General features: G+C 39.9%; 3 protein-coding genes across 21 annotated transcripts in view; 2 read left to right on the top strand and 1 right to left on the bottom strand.

The window, feature by feature from the left end:
- The window catches only part of LOC125709747 (syntaxin-binding protein 5-like), a 113,803-nt gene extending 112,123 nt beyond the window's left edge, over positions 1 to 1,680 (top strand). For all 14 annotated transcript variants that reach the window (XM_048978513.1, XM_048978499.1, XM_048978501.1 and 11 more), the window contains 2 exons: positions 476 to 696; positions 849 to 1,680. In XM_048978513.1, the coding sequence (XP_048834470.1) occupies positions 476 to 696; positions 849 to 890 (263 nt within the window). In that variant the 3' untranslated portion in view covers positions 891 to 1,680. The remainder of the gene's footprint in view (positions 1 to 475; positions 697 to 848) is intronic.
- A 1,844-nt stretch (positions 1,681 to 3,524) lies between these two features.
- On the top strand, positions 3,525 to 13,658 carry LOC125709750 (interleukin-18 receptor accessory protein-like). 4 transcript variants are annotated; one of them, XM_048978517.1, is made up of 11 exons: positions 3,525 to 4,059; positions 5,997 to 6,084; positions 6,190 to 6,448; positions 6,704 to 6,872; positions 7,066 to 7,231; positions 7,506 to 7,574; positions 7,827 to 7,950; positions 8,388 to 8,542; positions 8,733 to 8,873; positions 12,038 to 12,208; positions 12,626 to 13,658. In XM_048978517.1, the coding sequence occupies exons 2-11, from the start codon at positions 6,021 to 6,023 to the stop codon at positions 12,970 to 12,972; spliced, it is 1,665 nt and encodes a 554-aa protein (XP_048834474.1). In that variant the 5' UTR covers positions 3,525 to 4,059; positions 5,997 to 6,020; the 3' UTR covers positions 12,973 to 13,658. The 4 variants fall into 4 exon arrangements, with proteins under 4 accessions (XP_048834474.1, XP_048834478.1, XP_048834477.1 ...); XM_048978521.1 differs by lacking the exon at positions 3,525 to 4,059 and adding an exon at positions 5,559 to 5,743; XM_048978520.1 differs by lacking the exon at positions 3,525 to 4,059 and adding an exon at positions 5,750 to 5,893.
- Positions 13,659 to 17,182: 3,524 nt separating this feature from the next.
- The window catches only part of kcnh7 (potassium channel, voltage gated eag related subfamily H, member 7), a 71,382-nt gene continuing 66,215 nt past the window's right edge, over positions 17,183 to 22,349 (bottom strand). For all 3 annotated transcript variants that reach the window (XM_048978514.1, XM_048978515.1, XM_048978516.1), the window contains 2 exons: positions 20,300 to 20,483; positions 17,183 to 20,205 (listed from right to left, as the gene is read on the bottom strand). In XM_048978514.1, the coding sequence (XP_048834471.1) occupies positions 19,909 to 20,205; positions 20,300 to 20,483 (481 nt within the window). In that variant the 3' untranslated portion in view covers positions 17,183 to 19,908. The remainder of the gene's footprint in view (positions 20,206 to 20,299; positions 20,484 to 22,349) is intronic.

The raw sequence follows: 22,349 nt of genomic DNA, 5'->3' as shown, positions 1-22,349 counted from the left end.
TATGTATTTTTTGTGCATATATATTTTATGTGGGTATGTATTTTATGCGCGTATGTATTTTTTGTGCATATGCATTTTATGTGGGTATGTATTTTTTGTGCGTGTGTATTTTATGTGCGTATGTATTTTTTGTACGTATGTATTTTATGTGTTTTATGCCAGTTATGTGCATCCCTGTTGATAAATGTTTATACAGTAGTGTATTGTGGACTGTAATTAACAGAATAGAGGAAATCGGCTCTAATATAGATGACTTAGGTTTGCATAATGTACAGCGTACAGTATTGGCTGGTCGGAGAGCTGATCGTAAGTTCACGCAGTCATTAAACAGGTAAGTTCTTAAGTGAGGAATGACTGTATAGAAAATACAAATTAGTTCATGCAGAAGATCTGCAGTTGCCTCTCTAGCTCCCAAGGCTTACTGCTTTACCACTTGACATTATTTTATTCACTCCTTCTTTCACCTTCTTTGTAGTTGGAGAGGCCGCAGCGGGAAAAGCCTCCAGGAGCCTGGCCCAGCACATCCCGGGCCAAGGAGGTCTGGAGGGAATGAAGGCTGCAGCTGGAGGAGTGGTTGGAGACCTGGCCAGGGCCCGCATGGCGGCCGAGGAGAGAGGCCAGAGGCTGGGAGAGCTGGAGGAGAGGACAGCGCTGATGATGTCCAGCGCAGAGATGTTCTCCAAACATGCTCATGAGGTAAGAGGAGTGGTAGGGAGAGCTGGGAGAAGAGGAGGAATGGAGGAAACTTGCTTCCAGGGGGAGAAGGGGCGATGAAGGTGTGAGTTTAAGGAATAGCCTTCTGCATAGAGGTGGGGAAAGTTCATGCTTCACCTTGATGTCTTTCACAGCTGATGCTGAAGTGCAAGGACAAGAAGTGGTACCAGTTTTAAAGCCCACCAGGGCCAAGTGTTCTGTCACCCCAGACGGGGATGCAAGAAGAACGTGGAGCTGCTGTGAGAGCGCGAGAGCAAGGGAGTCGGAAAAAAGACTTAATTTTATATTTGTGCGCTTCCTGGCTGCAATATTCCTCACCAGAAACCCGCATTAGGAGCAGCTGATGGTGGGATGCTGTAGGCTGTGGTAGGATGGATACAGAGTGGTCAGGGATAGAAAAAAATGCCCCCTCCCTTGCTTCCCTCCCCTCGTATTTCTTTCCCATGCTGGATTTCTGGCAACCTTTGTTTGGGGAACCCCCCCCCTTCCCTAGACACAACGCAAAACCACGCTGTGAGGATACCCCTAAAACTACAGTAACAAACGCCGATTGCATGAAACAAAAAACGGCTGAATAATACAACATAAAACTGCCATGAGAAAAGCAGCATGTGACTTTAAAGAAGAAAAAGGTTTTATTTAATATTATAGGCCAATTAAGGAAAATAACAAAAACTTTATATTTTTGAGATAGTAAAAAGAAAAAAAAATCACTTAAAAAAATGTGTACCTGCATTGCTAAAAAGGCCAAAATATTCCGTTTTTTTTTTTTTATTTAATGTGTTGGTTTACATTTTAGAATACCTTCACATACACTTCTCACCGAATTTCTATCTACACAGCCCTTTACTCCCAGTGGTTGAGCTATGCTTTTTTTAAAAAAAAAAAACAAATATATGATTTCCTATAAGAGCAGACCTGGGTTGGAGAAAGGCGGTCATTTGTAAACAATCTAATGAAAGAGAGCTTGGAATTTTCCATGTAGGAAGCGAAGGGAGATCTTCTGTGGGGCTTCAGCGCCATTCTAGGTACCACCCTCCTCATTTGCATGGCATTGGCTGCTGCTAGATTTTCCAAAAATGAAGAAGAACTTTCCCAACCAAAATGAAAGCAGAAATACCCCAAAGTGGCAAAACACAAGCACATACCTGCACCTCAGAGACAAACGCACACACAGTAAAAACAAATATACAAAATATATATCTTTAGGGATATATGACATAATGAGACAATTATTCTTCACAACTAACCAAATAACGATTTATTTCTTTTTCAGCAGCTGTATGTCACAGCTCATTAGCTTTTTTATCGTTTCCTTGGATTTTTTTGTGTTCTGTTTGCTCATCAAACTGTTATGCATCCACATTCATTTTGTGAGTCGCGGTGTTGCCTCCCAGCCGATGTATAGACGCCAAAGCCATGTACCTTGAACGCCCAACGCCATGCATACAGCTTTAATGTTGCCGTGGACTTGTTGCTTTTATACGTCAAAGAGGGCAGCTTTTCTTTCCCCACACAGTGACTCATCGTCATGCACAGTCTGGTTATGTATCAATATTTAACGCTGCCATATGGGTCAAACACAGGTTGCCATGTAAGACAAATGACTAAACCTGAAACTGGTGTGACACAACAGTGTTAATCAGAAAAAGGTTTCTGCGTCTACATTTTGTTTTATCGTCATCTTTTGAGACATTCTGTGGTTAATGACAGCCAACATCCAGTCATAGACACTCATCATGGGAAAAAGAAAACCTTTAAATGTATATGTGTGTACATAGAATCTTCTATATTATATGTCATGTATATGTGGACCAGATCAATATTGGGTCTCGAATCCTAAGTGCGTCATCCCAGCCCAGGAGTAAAGTGGACAAGAGTTCATCATAGAGTCATTTACGAAACAGTCATCAACAGATAAATATGGGTACAGTACAATCTGTCTTAAATCCTATGGATGAATGTGTGTATTTTTGTTCTTTTTTAAAATAAGATGGTTGAAGGTGATTTGAGAAACATTTCTGATGGCATGTTCAGGATCGGAGTCGGTGAGGATTTCCATGCCACGGTGCGCATTCCAAAGGAGGTATTTCCTGAAAAACATCAACAGGCCTAACCAGCATGATCCCTCCGTTCATTTTCCCAGACTCAATGCAATAATTTGTGATCGAATTTCCAGTGGGATATATGCTTTACTTATGTTTTTTTTTTGTTTGTTTCTTTAAAAAGAAATTCTGATTATTTACAATCTGCTGTTGTCAATAAAAACAGATATCAAATGTGAAATCAATGAGATTTGTGAAAACCGTGCGAGTAGCTTTATATGGTGAAAAAAAGAATAATAGGTACCTGTTTAGATGATGTATTTCCGGTTTTGATATAACAATGAACATCTTGGCAAAAAGCTGAAAAGGATTCTCTGTAACCGTTGTACCTGTCAATCAATACTTTACTTATATTTTGGCTTTCCTGAGATCATTTATCTGTGAATTTCACACTGTATTTTCTTTATGAAATAATTACCTGATTTGACCAGGAGTGGAAGCAAGGAGTGTCTTGTTTAATTGGATTCTATCACCGTCTGTTCTTATAGATATTATAGTAGTATAATAGAGATTATTGGGGAAAATGTTAAACTAAAATATGCTGATGCAAATCAAAGCAAAATAAACATTGATTGATGTACACACCAGTAACTTGATGATGATCATTTTTGCTAGGGGTGTGCCTTAAAAATGCACCTGTGACAAGAATTGAAGACAAAAGTTCATAAGGAAAAAGGGGCTTTCTTTTGTTATCTGGACTGCATAGTCTGCTGCAATGCCAATCCCCAGAAGAACCATTGCAGAGTTTCCATTTCAAGGCTAAATTTCTGTTCCTCAGTTCTTTTAATAGGCAGTGGAAAAGATCAATGTCACTCAGCCTGTGCATCACTTTGGATGAATGCATGCCATAATGAGAAGCATGGGAACGCGCAACATGCATGCAAGAAGCATGTTGCGCCGGAGTGACGGGTGGAGGGAGTGTGACCAGAAACGACAACCCCATCAGCGGAATTGATAAGAGCTTCCTGTGATGTACGCCACAAACCTGTCAAATGATTGCCAAATTAACCTAGCGCAGTGCGTGAGCTGCACACATAAAACAGAGTCTCGACGTTCAGCTGCCTGTCCACTGAAAAGTTAGTCAGAAGACTAGAGCAGAAGATCCATACAAGGAATGAACTGAGCCAGATCATATTGTTCACAATCTGAAGCCCACTGACCGGCATAAAATACGATAATTTAAACAACGGAGCACCAGTAGAAAACAAAGATTTCCAGGGACTACAAGGCTGCCTCTTGCGTAAGTAACAATATTGGAAACACTACTGTGTCTTTCCTGACACAAACTGACACGAAGCCCCAAGCCACACAGGCCAATAACCAGGAAACCTAGAACCCAAACAGGAGTGACCTTTAAAAAGTAAAAAGATGCCTAAAATAACTGTGGGTGTAAATGGTTAACTGTGAACTCATTGGGTGTTGGGGGTGAATGTACAGAAGATGTGTAGTGATGGGTATACTCAGGTATACGGCAAGTACCCACCTTAACATTGTCAGAAATGTGCATCAGTCAGGTGAGAAGTGCATATACAGTACGCAATTATACAGTATACGACTATACGACTGAGGTAGAAGATGACTATGGTCACAGGCCAGTAACCTGTGGACTGGGATTTGGACTGGATGGTGATAAACACATGTTCTAGTACAATATAAAATATATTAAATATAATATAATAAATATAAATACAGTAAGTGTCCTTTAGAACCTGAAGATCACCACCCCTGCTTCCCATTCTAGAACTGAGTTGCTGTGATATATGAATGTTTTACTCTGAAAAAAAAAAACTCTAAACAGAAAATAAAATCAGGAACGCAATTCGTTAGATACTTCAGGTTCCTGTTACAGTTTTTCTCGATTGCTTTGGCACATTTCATGAAACATACTTAACATTCTTATGATCATAAGAGCATTTCTCGAAACAGTTCATTCATCGTACAGCACAACACTATGGTTTAGCTGCAAAAGCCTGTAACTCGACCAAAAGAATTAACGCATGTCTCAAAAGCATATAATTCCACCAATAAATTAGTCAGTGCCACCAAAATGAAAAGTACGATCTGCATCGTTTTAACCACGAGAGTCAAAATGCTTAGATGTAGGTCTGTTGTGAAAATGTCGGCGTAATTATGCTCTTTAGCTCCACGATTCTCAATGATACTCATTTCCTATTTTCTCATTGTCACTGACCGATCATTTTCCTTTAGCAAATTTACACTTATTGATGTCAAACACAACAGTTTCAACTTTTTTAAGCTCCATATTACAGTATGTAAAGTTCACTGTCGCTAGAAATCACTCGCTTGTATTTCTCAGTCCTCAAGACACAGTACAATAGCAAACAATTAAGTCACACGTCAAAACAACAAAATGATGTACTGTGGGATCCAAAAAAAAGCTGATGCATCACCGCGTTGAAAATGTGAACTGTTTTTCACGTGGTGGCTAACACAACGATCACATACGTAGTTTTGGGTGTAAAACGAGTACAATGAGAAACTACGTAATCTAGTTTGACCAACAAGACTGAGGCAATTGAGAATTGTGGCAAATGATGACAATTATACAAAAATATTTGCATATACGTACTAAAACATTTAGAAATTAGTGAGAGAGAATTAGAAATGTCGTTCTGCACAGAAGTGACAATACGGAGTGGGGATTACACTAGCTGTTTTGCACATGTTAATTGTCATTTGAGAAATGTGCCAAAGCAATCGAGAATAAGTGTAATCAAGGTGGTTGTAACACGTTAGTTGGTTTCCGCTAAGCGTTTTTCTTTTCCTTTAAACCGCTTTAATGCACATGCTCATTGACAGCTTTTGGGAGGAAGTTTTCCCCTCTTCCTTTAATGTAATTCTTTAGAAACTGGGGGCCAGAAGACGGTTAGCAAAACGAAAGCATAAAAAGAGAAGCAGAGAAGGTAACACAGGAAGCCTGTTCGCACTGCCATAGTGGCGCTCCGATGTAAAGTCGAGAAAAAAAAATATTGTCGTTTGTTCCCTTTTTGCCGGCGATTCTTCCTTCTGTGGGTTTGCGGGCGAGGCTGCCCAGACTGACAAATGCGAATGAGGTGCATCAAAGATCTTCGCATGTCAAGCCTGGCTCTATCACGCTTATCTGTAGCTCTCCCACGACTTCAAAATGATTAAGTGGATATTTCTGTTGTCACGCAGGGACTGCGGCATTGCAATTATGTCATGCTCAACATGTGCTGCGGACTGACTTTGGCTGTTGTGATTTTTGGATTGTTGCAGACCCAAGGTAGAGTCATCACCCTCATCATCCTAATAATCACCTATGGTCTTGATTTGATGTCACCTGTACTGTCTTCTCTGCCCTTAACTTGTGTCCTAAATGCCGGTTCAGGTGTTTCTTCTGGCTCCGTGCCGTACGGGTACAAGGCTCTGGCTGGAGAGTTGTTCCTACTGCAGTGCGCTTCTCCGCGTCAGCCTTACCTATTCAATCAGTCTGAGAGGATTGAGAATAGTGTCATATGGTTAAAACACAAAGGACACACAAATGAAACCATTCCTGGGCAAGATGGCACCATTGCGAAACAAGGAAATTACCTGAACTTTACTATAATGGAAGAAAGACATGCTGGGAATTATTCTTGTTACAACGGGTGAGTGTATTTTGTGACGTTTGATCGCGCAATTACGTCGAGAAAACCGAACAATTATTTGTAAACATTATTTGTAAAACATTACTTGTAAAACGTATTGTAAGTTTTATATCCGTTTTATTAGTCGATAAAATATTGATAGTAAGAATCATTCAGTGTAAGTGCGGCCTGTTGATTCACCGTTACCGAACTGATTAGGTACAGTATATAGGCCTAAACTAAGCACCTTCTCCTGTGATCGGTGTTGGGCAACAGGAGCGAGATGCTGTCTTTTATCCTGGATGTGATGCCAAGGAATGGGACAGATTGCAGGGTACATGGGGACAGTGAGGTCACACTTATAGTGGGACGTAGTGGCCGGATCCAGTGTCCATGTGTGCATTATTACACCGAAGCTTCCAAGGTGGACATAAGGTGGTACAAGGTAATCTAGGGCACCAGTAATGGTTTTTGTCTGACATGTCTCCTTTAAAATGTAACCTTTAAATGTTTTATGATTTTCACTGATATATGTGCATGTTATGTTCTATATATGGACCTTTGAAGACAGTACGGTCTCTGCAATCTTATTTTCACTCAATCTGAGACAGAATTTATTATTTTTATTTTACCATTAGAAAAACAAATATTTAGCACTGGCAAACCGCAAGCTACACATGGAAGGTACTGAACTCCTTCTGTACACGGTGTATGTCGAAGACTATGCCATGTTTACCTGTGATGTCAGTCACATGGATGGGATGATGTGGACGGTTAGAAGATCGGTCTGGGTGACAGTGATCCGTAAGTCGTACCAGAAGTAAGATATTGTTCAGTCAGCAGGCCTATCATGTAAAGTCTATTTAACACATTTAGATTTTACAGAACATTTGGCAAACAAATGTCTTTTTAGACATGTATAGGCAGGCTAATAATGGCCATTAAGTAATCTCAATTCTTAAATGCGCCTACAATAATTATGCTGCTATGAGAAGTCATTTGTGTGCCTTTGGGGTCAGTTTGACCCCAGGGTAGGCGAGAGAGTTAAACTTGGTCATGTGCATTTGTACCACAATAGAGGAGGAAAGAGACATCCCACCCAGAATCCTTTACCCATACGAGAACTGTACTGAAGATGCAGAGCTTGGTAATGTATTTCTCATGGTCATGCAGCATATTGCCAACGTCATTCTCTGAACTTCTGCAGTCAAATATGTACAACAATTGACAGATGCTAATAAAGTTTTTCTTTTTCCTCAGGACAGTAGACAGTGTAGAAAAGATCAGTTTGATATTGACATTATGAGATGCAGGATATGTATGACAGTCTAAAATCAATGATCTCGATTTTATAAGCAAAGTTTTCAAGTCTGGTATTATGTGATTTGCTGCCATACAGGGAAGCCTAAAAATCTGACTTGTAAGGTGCAGCTTCCATTTGAGAGAACGTTCCGGCCAGTGGTCAGGTGGTTTGTCAGTTATGGTGGTCATGGCAGGGAAGAACTGCTGAATTCAGAAATCATGTGAGTATTGGCTTGTGTTCGCCAGCAGTAAAAGTACTTGAGTCTGCATCTTGGTGTGGTTTTATATGGAAGCGGAAAAAAAATACAGTTTAGACATGCAGATGCCCGCACGTGATATTGTAATGTTTGATGTGCATAGTTATGTGGAACGTAATTCAAAATAAGAAATCAGGATTGATAGATGAAACCTGAGTTGATACAAGGATGTTATATGTTAAATGTTGTATTTTTCACATTTTTACCAACTACATTACAGGTATAGGAGTGGCAGGTTGTGTAGTTTTTTAGAAGAAGGGGACTGTAACCAGAATGTTGTTTATTCAAGTCCCTGTTCATTGAGGAAGATGCTGACCTTGAAGTGTTTGAGCAAATATTCAACTTACGTTTAGGTTGAGCTGTATCATGGATAAATGTGATGTTTCTGAAAATATTTCTAGGAGGGTGCAGTCGAGCTTTGGGGAGAGCACTACCACTCAGATGGTACACCTCCACAAGGTGACGGAGAAGGAACTAGATGCCACCTTCACATGCTTTGCTCAGAACTCCATAGGCAACGTGTCCACAACAATGAGGCTGAGGAGAAAGTTGCAAGGTACTCTATTCCATTGTAAACAAAGTATTATTGTGACGTTATATTCCAAGTAATGACCTACAGATACCCAAGAAAATCGGCGGGATGTTATTTTAAAAATCTTTTCCCGGTAACAGAATGCTACAGTTACACAAGTCATACCTTACAACTGGAGCACTGTTATGATAACTCTGTGCTGGATCTCTTTCAGTTGGAGAACTGCTGCTGGTTATCATTGGACCAGTTGTGGCCCTGATATTTGTGACTGGGGTCAGTGTCCTGGTTCGTGCTTATTGGTTGGAGATTCTCCTTCTATACCGAATGCATCTTCCATTTCCAGACGCTATTGCAGGTCAGTTACTCATTCGGGCTGCCTTTTTGAATTGCTGTCATGGGATAAAATTATATCGCGATTTTTCTCAGACCGTCTGGTACATTTCTCAAATCTTGGCACTTTTGCAAAACAGCAAGTTTTGCAACAAACAGCACCGCACAATGGATTACCAGCAAAAGTCTGTAAGTTGCTCAAAATCCTTATTTTATCTCTCAAAAGTAAATATGTCAATGAACATGTCAGTGCCATCGGAATAAGTCTTTGTGTCATTGTGTACAAGCAAGATAGCTAAATGCTTGGTCCTGTTGTCAGTATAACAGTGTACTCTGTAAGTATTTTAAGACGTAAACTGTTAATAGGGTTTTGATGACTCTGACTGAAAATGCACATGCCTTTACTGATTCTTTATGGTATATATCAATTTCAACAGTACAAAGTTACACATACATTTACACATACATGTACATTTACTGCAGCACACAGACACATATGTATACATATATACACTGTTGTATATAATACAACGAGCTCATAGAGGAATGCCAGAGGAGAGGCTGGGAAGCCCGTTGTGAGCCAGTAGAGGTCGGATGTCGGGGTTTTGTGGCCCACTCCCTATGCAAAACCTACACCCTCCCCGGCATCACAGGAGAAAAGAGGAAAGCCATCGAGTCTGCCACAGAGGCTGCAGAGAAAGCCTCCAGGTGGATTTGGATAAAAAGGTCTGAAACGTGGGCCAACACTGCTGGGACACAAGTCGGGGTCCGATTAGCCCCGGCTGGGTCGCCTGAGGGAGGGTGTCTGATGTTATGAGATCCGAAACACCCGAGGATATCAGGAAACATCACTGATGTGTGTCCCAGCGCATCCGCAGATGTATCTACTCACCATCACACTGTTAATATGCACACATGTGTGGTCTACAGTATATGTAGAATATGTAACTGTATGAAGTATATTTATTGTATACTATAAAATGTGAATATTGTAATATATAAACTGTAATAGGGATGTATAGAGAACATGCTTGACATTATGATAACTGGTTCAACCATTTTGCATGTAATGACACATAAAATGAACTAATCTGTAGATGATTTGGCGGGGGCTGGGGGGGAGCGGGGGGGGGATTATTAAAGCAGCATAATCATTCTTCATCAACATGACATAAGCAACTGATAATGGAAGAAACAGCAAACAATCGTAATATAACATAATCATTTGTATGACTGCTAAATCATTTGCAGTTTTCCAAAAAGAATGAGAAATTGCTTTTATAACGTGCACAAGTGACTTGCACATGTCATTTTTGGAGAATTTCTATTCTCATTTGAAAAAATGCACCAGAACGATCGAGGAAAACTGCAAAGGGTAACTACTATTCTAAGTACTCAGCATAATGTATGTATTTCCATAGTTTGAAGTTGAGGGTTTCAGTTTCGTCAGTGTTTGCTGATTTGGCAGCCATGTTTGACCCTTGTCAGTCACCTTGACTATGAACTGTTGTCTAAATTAATTTTGGATAAAAAACATCCTTATGTGAAGTTGAGGGGCGGCATAATGGCACCCTAGTTAGCACTGGTTAGCAGTGTTGTCTGGGCCAGTCTCCATGTGTTCAGAGTTTGCATGAACCCCCACAGTTCAAAAACAGGCTGAGGGAGGTGAATTGGAGTTGCCAAATTGTGTGTGTGTGTGTGTGTGTGTCTGTGTGTGTGTGTGTGTCTGTGTGCATAGGTTATGTATCTTTTACATTGACGACCAAATCTCCCCACAATGTGATAAATACCTGTGAATCTGTAGTTGGTGGAACCACCTTTTCAGTCCCCACAAGGCGAAACCCAATTCTGTAACTGTAAAGATTATGCATGCCGAAAGTCTTGTAATTTGTTTGGTTACCTGTGGTTAAGTTTAGGGTAAGGTAGGGGTTATGGTTTTCATTGTTTAGATTAGGGTTTTTCCCATAAAAATAAATGGAGATTCCACAGAAAGATATGAATAGAACCATGTGTGTGTGTGTGTGTGTATGTGCGGGTATACCTATCCTTATGGGGACACAATGTCCCCATAACGTGATAAATATCCTTTTTTTCCCTTATGGGAACCAGTTTTCTGGTCCCCATAAGGGAAAACTCTATTTTAATAAAATCAGTGACTGCTATGAAAAAACTTAAAATGCAAAAACTGGTTATTTATGGTTAGGTTAGGGCAGGGTGGGGATTAAGGTTGTCATAGTTAGCGTTAGCATTTTTCCCATAGAAGTGAATGAGTGGACCCCATAAGGATAGGTATACCCTACGTGTGTGTGTGCATGTGTGTGTGTGTTTCTGAGTTTCCACGTGTGCCCTTATTATCTTAAGAGCTGGTATCACTGTAAAATACCAAAAATTAAAAATAGAGTAAAACACTTCAGATAAGAACAGATAATTGTTTAAGCAAATTCCCACAAAAGATCGACACAATTTATGCAGGTAGTTCTGTTTAATTTGCATAAATTGCCTAAAATTTATTCTGAATATATAGCTGGAGCCTTAGTCATACAGCTCTCAGACCACAGTTTTAATCTGTACGTGAGGCAGGGAAAAGTGTGTTATCAGATGAGGTTAATTTGACTTGGTAATTTCATATAAAAGAATAGGATGCATGCTTCATGTCAGAATATGCATTATATTCAGGGGTATTTTATTTTTACACTTGGTGCGGCTGCTTTAATTTCTCATCAGCAGTTCAGTATTACAGTATTTACTTTTTTGGTGTGATGTGACGCTCCTCTCCTGTTTGTAAAGCAGTGTTGCAAGGTGTGTATTATGTCGCTATGTTCTTGTCACTGCGTTGCTGCTCCATCTTGAAGTTTTGCTTCGGTAATAATACTTCCATAGAAAAGCGTCTGTTTCGGGTCATACCTCTGCTTTTTCATGTGCATAAAAAAATAAATGCTTGCTAGAAAAGGAAGCTAGCAGTACCTGTTAGTGTGACAGAGAGTGGGTGGAAAAGCAAAATACCACAAATATTTTTTTTCCCTTTACCACAAAACCTCCAACGCCCCACCTCTCACTTCCAGATAACTGTCAACAGGATGTGACTTACTTACAACCCCACAATGACCAGTTGTACTTATTTGTCTGTTCATTGATACATAAAGTGACACTGTTACATGCGAAATGAACCTCTTCTTGTAATTTCTGCAGCCGGAAAGGAGTATGATGCCTTTGTGTCCTACGTCAGTGGCTCTTCCCCAGAGAACGAAGAAACCGACCTCACAGGAGAACTCCTAGGTCTTCACCACTTTCTCCAGGTTTTGGAGCAACAGTGGGGCTACAGACTTTTTCTGTTGGAGAGAGACCTGATCCCTGGGGGAGGTGAGAGCTGCAGTGAAACATCAGTTTCTCACTTAGTTTCATTTACCGTTTTTCCTCATTTAGAGTCACTTTCGATCCAAAGCAACATTTCTGAGAAAGCAGCCAGTCCCTGGAAAAACTGCGGATTAAGGGTCTCGCCTCGGAGACCAACAATGAAATCACTTTGCCGATCGTGGGATTTGAACCAGTGACCTTCCACAGAGACACACGGTCTCTCCCGTGATCTGCCTGACTATATTAAGAGTTTCACGTCTAGATGTGATCACATACCGTGTTACTGATCATTATGTGCACCTTCAGCAGTGAGAAGCTGATCTTATCACCATCTTATTAGCTGACATTTTCCTTCAGCGTCTTCTCACCATACTTACAGTTGTTCCTCCGCCCCCATCCCCCCCCCCCCCCCCCGCCCTGTAGCTTACACCGAGGAGGTGGTGAAGTCCATCCAGAGGAGCAGGATGATCATCTGCCTGCTCAGCTCACTCTATCTCCGCAGCCCCTGTCTCTTTGAGCTGGAGACCGGCCTGAAGACACTGAAGGACGACCCTCACTTTAGGATCGTTCTGGTGTGGAGCAGCAGGCCTCCCCGTAAGCTTCCTGCCCTGCTGCTGCCACACATCGTCAGAAGGGCACTCCGCGTCCTCCCTGCCATCGGCTACACCAACAGAGACTTCAGCCAGTCCGATTCCAAGTTCTGGAAAAATCTTAGGATAAAGATGCCACGGACCAGAATGTGTGTTTCCTCTTCCTGGGAGGATGTTTAAAATTTCAGTCAAGTCGTCTTTCATATCACGCTTAACACAGATATTTATAATTACTTTTGAGCTAATGTTGCCAATTGTATCTTAGTGTTTTTATTCTACCTAACTTTTATATTTATTAATATTTATTCATTCATTCACCTACTATATCCATGTAAGTTACATTATTTATACTAGGGCAGAGTTCTTTAGTAAGTAGTTCTTTAATGCGTTGTGAACGTTTTGTATAGCTAAGCTCTTGTACGCTAAGCGGCTAATGAACCTACACCCACTTGAAATTACTGTTGAGGGGGAGTGAAACGTCCCAGTTGCCTTCCAGACAGGACTATTTCTACTTCTCTGTACAGTCATCCTATAAGCTGTTATGTAAGTTGGGAGTGTTCAGAGTTTGCTTACTGTAGAATAAGTTTCTGTTGCGTTGTCATTGCGAGAAAAAAACTCCATGCTACGTGGCTACATGCATGAGAGTGGAGGTTCCAGGTTTTGATGCGTTTAGATCTTGTGTAATTACTGTTTTTCACAAGCTGTGAAACGTGCAAAATCATTGTTGCTGTAAAACTCCTCGTTGCTTGAATGAAGCTGTGTCATACGCGGGAGGTTGACGATTCCTGAATTTACAATATGCTTCTAAACCTATTTTGAACAATGTATGGTAGAATTTGTTAATTGATAAAGAGTAATATTTTTTCCCTTGGTGTACCGAGTCTGTGTTTTACGGAGCTTTGGAGGGGACATAGGAGAAAAAAATAAGATAAACATTCCGAGTATTGCGTTCAGTGTTTATTCGGCTCAGTAAATTGGCTTCTCTAAATGGCCCATATTGTGCGTGTGTAGCACAGGCTGCCCCCCCCCATACCCCCCCCCCCCCCGGCAATGTCTCAGCACCAAAATGGCAACTTGGCCCAGGATTTTTTTTTTTTTTAAATATAATCATCCATCCAAACAAACACCAGTGATCTTCCAACAACCTGCCAGTTAAACAGAAAGGTCCCCATAAGGGAAAACTCAGTTTGACAATTTAATTAAAATCTGTTACTGCAATGAAAAAACTAAAAATGCAAAAACTTTTTAAGTTTTGCTTGGTTACTCATGGTTATGGTTAGGGCTGGGTGGGGTTAAGGTTGTCATAGTTAGTATTAGCATTTTTCCCATAGAGATGAATGAGCAGTTCCCATAAAGATATGTTTACCCGACATGTGTGTGTGTGTGTGTTTGTGTGGGTTATGTGTATATTATATTGCATTGATATTGCGAAAACCATATTTTCAGTCAAACCCAATTCTACAAAAATTGTGTAAATGCAATCAAAAAAATGTCCCAGGTCTTGTATTTTTAGTTACGTATGATTATGGTTAGGACAGGGTGGGGGTTAAGGGTGTCATGTAGGAATTAGAGTTTTGCTCATAGAAATGAATGAAGATTCCTCATTTAGATAGGTATGCCAAGTGTGTGTGTGTGTGTGTGTGCGTGTGTGTGTATATCCATCCATCCATTTTCCAATTCTCCATTATCCAAACCGCTTATCCTACTGGGTCGTGGGGGGTCTGGAGCCTGTCCCGGAAGCAATGGGCACGAGGCAGGGAACAACCCAGGATGGGGGGCCAGCCCATCGCAGGACACACTCACACACCATTCACTCGCACATGCACACCTACGGGCAATTTAGCAAGTCCAATTAGCCTCAGCATGTTTTTGGACTGTGGGGGGAAACCGGAGTACCCGGAGGACATGGGGAGAACATGCAAACTCCGCACACGTGTAACCCAGACAGAGACTCGAACCTGCGTCCCAGAGATGTGAGGCAACAGTGCTAACCACTGCACCAACCATGCCACCCCCTGTGTGTGTATATATATTCCATAATTCCATAACGATATATATCATCTGCTGAAGAGCAAAGTCCAAAACAAAAGTATACAGTGTTAGGAAGGCTAACTTTAATGGTATGAGACTGAAACTAGAAACTGTAAATTGGATGGAGTTAAATAGCAAAACGGTTGAAGAGGCATGGGAATTTTTTATAAGCACAGTGTTGCAAGTGCAAGAGGACTTCATACCTGTTTCCAGCTAAACTAAATCTATGAAACTGCAAACAAAGTGGTTTACTACGAAGATTAAGAATAAAGTCAGGAGGAAAAGGGCTCTCTTCCACAAATGGAAATTAACTAATGATTTAAAAACTAAGCAGGAGTATCTAAGTCTACAGTTTGAGCTAAAAAACAACATTAGACTCTCTAAGAGGAATGTAGAAATAGCATTGGAGGCTAAGGATGACAATAAAAGTTTCTTCCAATATTTTTATTCCAAAAGAGCTCTAAAAGGTGAAATCATTCATTTGCATGATAGTAAGGGCCTTATAATTGAAAAAGAAATTGATATAGTAAATGAGTTTAATGATTATTTTACACAGGTGTTCACGGTAGAGAGCATGAGTAACTTACCACCTTTTAGTACGAATACAGCATGGTCTTTGACCAATATATGTATAACTGAGGCTGATGTGGTACAAAGCCTAGCTAAGCTCAGAATAAATAAATTGCAAGGCCCTGATGGCATCTTACCTATAGTTTTAAAAGAGATGAGGGATATTCTTAGCCAACCAGAAATCGTTATCTGCGGCTGTGGTACCTTCTGATTGGAAGCATGCTAATATAACACCCATATTCAAAAAAGGGGATAGAATTAATCCAGCAAACTATAGGCTAATCAGTTTAATTAGCATTACTGGAAAAATAATGGAAGGTATAATCCAAGTGAAAATGGTAGATTACCTGGATGCTAATAACATTCTGAGGGATAGCCAACATGGATTTAGGAGAGGTAGGTCCTGTTTAATCTATTAGAGTTTTTTGAGGAAGCTAAAAGAGAAATTGATTACAAAAAGGCCTACTGTACGATGTGATCTACTTAGATTTCCAGAAGGCCTTTGATGTTGTGCCCCTTAAACGATTCTTGCTTAAGATCAAAGCTGCAGGGATTTTGGGAACTGTAGCAGCTTGGATCGAAAACTGGTTAACAGACAGGAAGCAGCGAGTAGTTATTAGAGGCACAATGTCACAGTGTTCATAGTGGGGTACCGCAGGGTTCAATTTTAGGACCTCTGCTGTTCCTAATTTACATTGATGATATTGTTAACAGTACATACAGAAAACTGGTTTAATTTGCAGATGACACCAAGGTGGGTGGTGTAGCAGATACTGATCTAGCAGCAGAGAGGCTACAATGGGATTTGGATTTAATTAGCAACTGGGCTGATACCTGGCAGATGAAATTTAACATAGATAAATGTAAGGTAATCCATGCAGGGAGCAGATATACTGTATAAAGTACAGATATTTTATGGATTCCACTGAAATAAAGGTAGCTTATTATGAAAAAGATCTTGGTGTGTATGTTGATGCTTCATTGTCCGACTCTCGCCAGTGTGGGGAAGCAATAAAAAAGGCCAACAGGATGTTTGGTTACATCTCTAGGTGTGTGGAGTTTAAGACAAGGGAGGTGACGCTACGATTATACAATTCCTTGGTAAGACCCCACCTAGAATACTGTGTGCAGGTTTGGTCACCATACCTTAAGAAGGACATTGCTGCCTTGGAAAAGGTGTAACGTAGAGCTACGAGAATGATTCCTGGTCTTAGAGGAATGTCTTATGAGGAGGGGTTAGCTGAGCTAAATCTGTTTAGCCTCAAGCAAAGAAGACTAAGAGGGGACATGATCCAGGTGTATAAGATTCTAACAGGTCTGGATGCTCTTCAGCAAAATGGCTATTTCAATATTAGTTTAAGTACTGGAACTCATGGCCATAAGTGGAAATTAGCGGGAGAACATTTTAAAACGAATTTGAGGAAGCACTTCTTTACACAGTGTATAATTAGAGTATGGAATAGTCTTCCTGCTAGTGTAGCGCAAGCTAAAACCCTGGGTTCCTTTAAAGCAGAGGTAGATAAGATTTTAACAACTTTGAGCTATTAGTTAAGTTCTTCCTGAACTTTAATGATTTGTTCTATGACATTAAATTGGAAAACAAAATCACTGCTTTTTGACTGAGTACCTTATAAGACTGTACCTAAATTAATATAGGTGCATTTACAAAGAATACAAGCATTCAAAATACATCAGAATTGTATTTGGTATGTGTTTAATTCAATTCCTTATAAGATCCCTAAACTGTTTATATACATGTATGTATATATTTATATATTTATATATATAGAACAGAAACATTCATATCAGCTGTAAAGTGTGCATTTTATAAAATATACAGTGGAAATTTTAAAAATGCATAAAAACAATTTTAAACATACTAGTTTTTAAAAGCAAAGACATTTTTTCTTAGCACAAGTTTGTTTAACCCATGTGCAAAACCTTGCAAATATAATAGTTTCAGTAAAAATTTCAATTCCTTTTCATTCAATGTTTTAAAATACCAAACGTTGCTTGCAGATCTAAGTAGCCATTCCCAAAAGCGTATTAAAATCACAACACTACCGCTCAATGTTTCCCAAAACGGTCCTCGGGGGCCCAGACTGGGTCGACATTTTTGCTCCCTCCCAGCTGCCTGCCAGACAGTCCCCGAGGACCGAATAGGCAAACACTGCATAGCTTAATACATATAAATAGTGCAGGTACCAGACCCATACTGATATTTCATGTAGAATGTTCTTAATATCGAAGTTTAGATATTTTTTAAAATACTTCCAGCTTCAAATTTATATACAACTTTATGTACCATCATACATTTTCAATAAATGACGGCTGAAAATATCAGTTCAATTAACAATGATGGCAGAAATACAGGTGAGGAATTTAGGAGGTCCTTGTCACTATAAAATGACGTATCAAAATAACTTGGTTTAAATTGTCATGCCTGTAGGACTCTGACCGAAGTGAACTGCCGTTGTACCAAGCAGATTCAGACTTTGCATGCCCCCGCGACTATGACGCAAGCCATTCTGGGCATTTTCTGCTACGGTAATGTGAATATAATGAGACTTTTATATGGATTGTTCAGCCATTACATTCAGGTAATTTCTAGAAATGAGACACTCTCCTCCTGTCCTCTGTGAGAGTGTAAATGAGTTGGGCTGCTTAAAGGAAGTACCATGTGGCAGTAGTTACAGTCTGTCTGTTTTTCTTGTTTCAAATTCTTTTGCGTTTGAAAAATTCACCGCATGATGTCCATTTCAGACAGTGAATTTCAAAACTGCTGTTAACCTTGAGATGGACAAAAACTGCCAACCCAAAGTACCATGGGTGGTGTTAAAGGCTGAGGACATCATGCCCCCTATAGGACAAAGAAGGCAAGGACACGCGACTATCAATAATACCAAGTCAGTATATAACAATAGCATTATCAATGTGATAAAACAGCAGGGAAAAATACAAAACAAAGTAATGTACTGGAGAAAGGTATAAATATATGTACGATAACTCTCATGATATATCTACTAAGTCCAGGATGACAAGAGCACTTATGGTACATATATTTATATGTTAAAATATATTCAAATGTATGTCTGCAGTGCAACTGCTATGTGGTTGGATGACATGCGTGTTTATATAGCACATCACGGCGGTCTTCAAGGACAATCAGAAAGGCTCAAAAAACCATATCTTTGTCAAAAATGTTCTGCATATAGTTCATTGTTTTACATTACTTTAGGATTTCCTAAATGTATAAACAGTATACTAAAATTCCAATTCTGACGTCTTTCACCCTCTCAAAGGGAAGTGGAAGTGAGAAAAAAATATCTCAAAGTGTATTTTACAGGGCGTCAGTACATCCTCACTTTGCCCACAAATATCAGCACAAGTATGATGCAGACGTTCTAAAACAGGCAAGCCATGACATCATTTCAGACTAAATAACATACTGCAGAGTGCAGGAAATTCCCTGTCAAAAAGGTAGAGTGACACATGTGGAATGTTTTTTTTTCCATATAACAATACATGAAAAAAAATGATTATGCAAAATCTGAAGTGCTATTTTCCAAGTATTAACCTAATCTTGACATCAGTGATTATCCTGCTATTCATTTTTTAACTCCACCAGTAAAAAAAAGGAATCTATTTTCTTATTTTTGGCAAATGTCCACAAGAGAAAGAAAAGAAAAATGCCTCGTTGTCTGAAATTCTTGGGGTCTTTTCCCCAGTTAATTCCCGTGAAGAAGAATAATCGATATTATTGCTCTTGTAGACCCCGGACAAAGGTGCAGTCTCGCATATAACCTGACGGATATCTTAGTTAACATGCTTATTTTTTTTTTTTTGTTTACAAAAGAACAAAAAACGTGATGTCAGTGTCTCCTGTCGCTACTGATTCATCAAACACGCAGCAATTCACATTTACTGATTTTATACTGTGGAATGTGGCGTAAAGACGGTAATTTGCAGCTACATATTTAATGACCCTTTAGCAAGCTTAACATAAGTGTATGTGTCCAGGCTTAGGCACAATATTGCAACGGTCTTTAGGAGCCTAAATTGGCTAAATATGTATTTTTAATGCAACTCTAATGCAATTCATAGTTTAAGTAATATATTTATAGTTTCATCAAAAAGAAGTGCATACTGATGAAAATGTATTTCAGTAACTTAATATTCAGTGCAAAAAAGACATGCAGATTTCAAATCTGATAGCCAGTCTTAAATATGTACATCATGCAAGAGAAAAAAACTTTCAAACATGCATTTCTTTCCTGGACAAGGTCCATTGTGTTGATGGCAGTGTTGCATCGTAAATGTATGTACATCATAAATATAATTTTATATACATACACTTTTTTTTTTACATTTCAATGGCGAACCACCATTTAAGAAATCTAAAAAAAATCACTCTGTTCCTTTGCATATGACAGTACAGTAGATTTCTCTACCCTGAGTCAAACTTCAATTTGTTATGCAGAAAGACACACAGGAGGGTCTACACACATAGAGAAGCTAACTAGCGGGAAGACTAGGGTCGGAGACTGGTCTGCGGAGTCCCACCATTCTGGTGTCACTGAGGGCCGAATCTCCCACCGAGGTCTCATGGGCTGGAAGCTGGAGCGATTTGGACTTGTGCTGGTTGAGAGAGGCTGTTTGGTTCTGGTTCTGATCGTTTCTGTGCTCCGAGTACACAGCCTGCTCCAGCAGGGACGGCAGGTTCTGTTCTGAGGCCCTGTCCTTATGGATCAAGCTTAATAAGCATTCTTTGGATTTCTGGTGGGACCGTTTGAGGTCAAGGAACTCGGGACTCTGCAAAAGACACCCACACACAAGCGAAAACGTCAGGTATGTTCTTCACGACGTCATATGCATCCCTTCAAATTGAAATGAGTGAGTCTGATACCGGCGATGAGGCGGCTATGAATCTATGGTCAGTGCTGATGGCAGAGACGGGCTGGACCCTGAGGGCGGGCCGGTGGTACTCAGGGCTGGCAGTAACTGTACTGTAGGCAGGGGGTCCTGAGGTGGACTGCCGTTGTAGGAGCTGTAGGATGCTCTGGATATCTGATGTCATCTGGGACTCCAACCTATTATAACATATAAATGAATTGCTTGTATCTCAACAGTATATACAGGACTGTGTAAAAGTCATAGGAGGCCAAACAAAATGATGTTTAAGTGATCTTTAGGCCAGGGTAAAACTACGGTCTGCCAAGCCGTGGGGGCTTAGCCAGTTCAAAACCTTTCCTAAAGTTACCCCAGTGTTAGCGGCAGTCGTCCGTTACACGCTTGCTTTTTGTTTTACTTGGACGTTACCCTAGCTCATACAGTATGGCTAATCAATACCTCATTGGCTTTTTAACTATTTAAATTAAATGTACAAACTGAGCTGGTGATGAAATGTAACAAATTTTTATTGTGTTAATTTGCATATGTGCTTTTTGTTCTGAGCAAATGCACATTTAACACTCAGACAAACTGCTTTAAACATTGTGTTGACTGACTTTTGCTCAGAACTGCACATCCATCCATCATCAAAAATCTTAGCACCTGTTCTGCTATGCAAATGCGTGTGATACTTCTGGCAATCACATAACGGCAGATTCGGGAGGGAAAAAGGCCTTAAAACCAGGAATGGGAGGATCCACATTTTTTCAGTTCCGATCTGATTTTGATGCAGAACTGCGCATACCGATTCCAATAGCTCTTTTTACTTTAATATTTTAATATAATGAATATATAATTATACTTTATATATTATTATTTTTCATCCTGTAAATACAAATAAATATATATTTTTAATTAGACTACTAGAAACATACACAATGAACTCTACCAACTTGTTTGTACATTTTGTTTTAAGCGTTTTTGAGGGATGTGCAGTTCAATTTCAGTAATTTCCAAATGAGTATATTCAAGTAACGAATGGTCGAAATACCCCACAGCTTTTACCCCCCTTGCAATAGCATCACTTACACGTCATATAGATAGCTTCATGCATCACAAGCTGTACCAAGAGCAAAAACAGCCCAATCTAGCGACTCCTAAATCATCCATTGCTTTTTTTCGTGTTACTCATTGTCTCGCACAACTGCGTGCGATTTGTTAGTGTTATTTCTCGCTAAACGACACTTCCTCCTCTCAAAACTTTGTTTCTACACAGATTGCAAATCACTGCGCTACTAGTTGTGGTTAAAAGCGTAAAATACTTCCAGCTCGTCACCCAATTATCCATTGTTCCTACGCTACTCTGCTTCAAAGGGTTTGTGCATGACGTCACAGTAGGCGGAAGTCACTGCGTTCACACGCACACAGTGGCAAAAAAAACTGACTGGCAGTGTTAGCATTCAGCTTGAATTCCCCGAAACACTAGATCTAAAATGGGAAAGCGCCGCCGTGCGATACAATAGATTTAACGTGAAATAGGAGCTGGTTTTTTTAGACACTGCCAAAAACGAAATAAGCTCTTTGCACATTACATCCATCCATTATCTATCTATTAATTTCTTTATTTCTTTACTTATATTGTCCACATGCTTGACTCAGCATTGCAAAAAAAATCCTTGCACCTTTACTTTTAGAAATTTATTTGTATGTGTGTTTTGTTCATGCCATGATACCACCCGCAACAAAAGGAATTCCTTGTACTTGGTGAATAAAAAGATTCTGATAAGTAAATATCAGACGTGGATCGGTCATGTATGTCCGATACCCAGTCCGTCTAAAAGGTCTGGATAGGCTCTGATATTTGGTGCATGTCTACTTAACAACCATTGCTAAAGAAATATATTCAGTGACTTTGCAAAAATATCCATTCACATTCCAGCTGCTTATTAAGTAAATCACCCTGTATGAATCTGAGGTCTGTCTCAGGAAGCAGACGGCAGAGGGCGACCTGGATAAAAATCCCAGAAAACACCCCCAGAGGTAATCACACATTATGGACAATTTTA

The sequence above is a fragment of the Brienomyrus brachyistius genome, chromosome 16, assembly GCF_023856365.1.
Source record: "Brienomyrus brachyistius isolate T26 chromosome 16, BBRACH_0.4, whole genome shotgun sequence".
Classification (NCBI taxonomy): domain Eukaryota; kingdom Metazoa; phylum Chordata; class Actinopteri; order Osteoglossiformes; family Mormyridae; genus Brienomyrus; species Brienomyrus brachyistius.
This window is presented reverse-complemented; position numbering and strand designations above follow the sequence as displayed.

Bases quoted from the DNA above. Each gene is read 5' to 3' on its own strand.
- LOC125709750 (XM_048978517.1), top strand. From the start codon at position 6,021: ATGCTCAACATGTGCTGCGGACTGACTTTGGCTGTTGTGATTTTTGGA. The intron at 6,449-6,703 runs GTGAGTGTATTT...GTTGGGCAACAG, and splicing joins AATTATTCTTGTTACAACGG to GAGCGAGATGCTGTCTTTTA. The intron at 7,575-7,826 runs GTAATGTATTTC...GCTGCCATACAG, and splicing joins TACTGAAGATGCAGAGCTTG to GGAAGCCTAAAAATCTGACT.